Source organism: Empidonax traillii, unplaced genomic scaffold (genome assembly GCF_003031625.1).
Source record: "Empidonax traillii isolate 1590-97213 ecotype Southwest subspecies unplaced genomic scaffold, ASM303162v1 scaffold1875:size53321, whole genome shotgun sequence".
NCBI lineage: Eukaryota > Metazoa > Chordata > Aves > Passeriformes > Tyrannidae > Empidonax > Empidonax traillii.
In genome coordinates, this window is record NW_020957068.1 from 17,321 (window position 1) to 20,099 (window position 2,779).

Genomic DNA, 2,779 nt, shown 5'->3' on the forward strand with positions numbered 1-2,779 from the left:
TAAACGCTCTCCTCTGCTGGAATAACTTTTATTTCCACCCCCTCTCTTCTTCCTCTCTTTCTCCCAATTATCCACTGCGAGCAGAGTAGTTGTTATGCTGCTGCCAGCAACCCCCTATGCCCTCAATGCTCAGAGGGTTAAAAGGTATTATAATTTGAACAGAAGTAGTCTCAGGCCTACAGCTGGCTAATAACAGAGTTGTATTGAGTGGGAGCGAGCCCCACAGCTGTGACTTTCGCCACAAGGCTCAGACTAGACGGGAGCTCTAATCAGCTGGGCCAGGCGGCCGCTGGGGCCCGTGTCTTTATCGGCCAGATGGTGTGAATTTAGACACTTTTGTTATGCAATTGCAGGGAGGAGTTGGGGAGAAGAAAACAAAACAAAGGCCACCACGCTGCGAGCTTATTTGAGTTTGAAATTAGAGACAGATTTTTTATTTATTTATTTATTTATTTATTATTTAATTTTGGTGTCGGGAGGCTGAATTTATTTATTTATTTATTTATTTATTTATTTATTTATTTATTTATTTATTTATTTATTTATTTATTTATTTATTATAAAGCCGTTTTAGGTGGGTGTGAGGGTGTAAGTTTGGCTTTGGTTTGTAGGGCTGGTGTTGCCTCTTCCTAACGTAAACCACCATTTTGATCATGTAGGTCTAATTAGAAGAGAAAATATAACAATAAGAGGTGCAGAAAAGAGAAGTCTTCAGGTCTGTTATTCATCTTAAGCAAGTGAGCATCTTCAAAAGGCCAGCACTGTAGCAGGAAGGGAAATACTGGGGAAGTCACACCAATCATTTTCTCGAAGGGAATAGTGTAGGTTTGACCCTGGACCACCAGAGTTTGGGGTTTTGGGAATGGATTGGAACTGGAAGGAGTCGATTGTGTCCCAGGCAGCACTTGTGGAACAAACCCAGTGGCAATGTTGGGGGTGGATACTGAGGTGGAACTCCTGGAAATGGGGATTTAAAGATCTGAGAGGCTCTTCTGCTGAAATGTTGGGCTGGAACATCCTCAGTCTCGCTGTGGTTTCCTGATCATTCACTGCGAGTGACTCTTCTCCCTAATTAAATATTTTTTTCCTATTTATTTGGGCTCTGGAAGTGTTAGAGTCAAAGGGACCAAACCTCATCACTCTGAGAAGAATCTCCTCCCCAAAAGTGATAAGAATGTAGGTGCTGGTAGAATATTTGGAGGACTTGAGCTGCAAGCCACAGTTTTAGAAAGAAAGCATTTAAAGATTACGAGTGTAAAGTTCAGAACTGCAGTAATGGTGGAAATGAAAACAAACCAAGGTGCACTTATTGCAGAGCCCAGACATGTTCAACCTCACAAAATCCATCCTAAAACCCTCTCCCAAGAATGGCAGCATCCCTGGAAGGGTGGTTGAGGTGCTGAGAGGGGATTCAGCTACTGCTGGTGGATTCTTGAACGTTGCTGGGGTGCAGTTAAATCCGAATTATTTGAACAGCCACCTGCAAAAGTTACACGAGTAAAGGATATTCCATTTAATCTTATGGCAGAGGGGGGAAGCAACTGCCGTTTCAGCTGTAAAAAAGCGAAGGAAACACGACAGAAATGTTTTAAAAATTGAGTTCCTCTGGTTGCTTTATTATAGGGACACATAAACCAGCAAGGCATTTATTCCCAGTGTTATTTTCGATGCCTCCTTCTACTGGACATGCCAAGGAACATGCCAGATTGATGTTATTCTGAGAGGGTTTTCTGCTTTTTTTGGGGGTGGGTTATTCTTATTTTCTTCTTCAGAAAACATCTCACATCCTGGCTTTGGGTCCAAAAATACCCCATTCTTTATAAACAGCTATTAGAGCAGGGAAATACATGAAAGATGCCCTTAAAATAAAGTTGGGAGAAGGAGGGGGGGGGATATTCTGAGCTGGTTTGAATTTCCAGAGCTGCACTGAAGTCGATGGAGCCCTGACAATTTACAGCAGCTCCAGGGGCTGCCCCGGGGATTTTTAAATATTTAGTGTCTCCTTTTATTTTAAAAGGACTGGCATCGATGAGTAAGTGCAGGTTTGAGGCAGAGGGAATGTAGGAATGTTGAAACACTTAGAGCTGATCTATTCAAATAGATCTGCCACTTCCAGCTCATCTTGCTGGGCAGTTCCAACCTGGGAACAGCAACTTCCTGGCACCCGCTGGAACTGCAGGAGGAAACGCAGGCACTTGGAATTTTTCACATCTGAGAGAGGTTTTTTTTTGGTCCAACTGCTCGTTTTAGGTGTTTATAGTTGAATATTGGGCATATAAAGAAAAAAGCCACTTTCATATTTTATCCTGCCTTCAGTGAGTTCAAGTATTTTATTTAAATTATTATTTTTTTTAATTTTATTTTTAATTTTTTTTAAAAAAATTAATTAATATCATTGTTATTAAAAGTGTATAAATACATGCTTCATCTTAAGGTCTTGTCAATGTGTCTTTAATTTTGGTTTTCTTTCCCCCTGCAGTCGGTGCTGTGAGAAGAAAAGTTGTGGCAACAGAAACGAGACCCCGTCCGACCCCGTGATCATCGACAGGTAGGAGATGAACCCTCCTGTTCCTCCCCAAAAAAAACCATCCCAGGATTGCTGTTCCCACTCTGAGGACCTTTCTTGCTTGGTTACCTGTCATTGTCTGCCCTTTGACAAAGCTGATGTTTATTTTATTTAAATCCAGCTCCCTAAGAAAAGAAGGATATTTCTGTAGAAAGGTGGGCAGGAAGGAAGGGGTGAAGGCAAAAGGTGCAACACATCAAGGAGGGGAGGGGA

General features: G+C 41.8%; 1 protein-coding gene across 1 annotated transcript in view; it reads left to right on the top strand.

The window, feature by feature from the left end:
- The window catches only part of LOC114071174 (transcription factor COE2-like), an 11,036-nt gene extending 8,484 nt beyond the window's left edge, over nucleotides 1-2,552 (top strand). The window contains exon 6 of the mRNA XM_027908909.1: nucleotides 2,480-2,552. Within this exon, the coding sequence (XP_027764710.1) occupies nucleotides 2,480-2,552 (73 nt within the window). The remainder of the gene's footprint in view (nucleotides 1-2,479) is intronic.
- The last annotated feature ends 227 nt before the right edge of the window (nucleotides 2,553-2,779 follow it).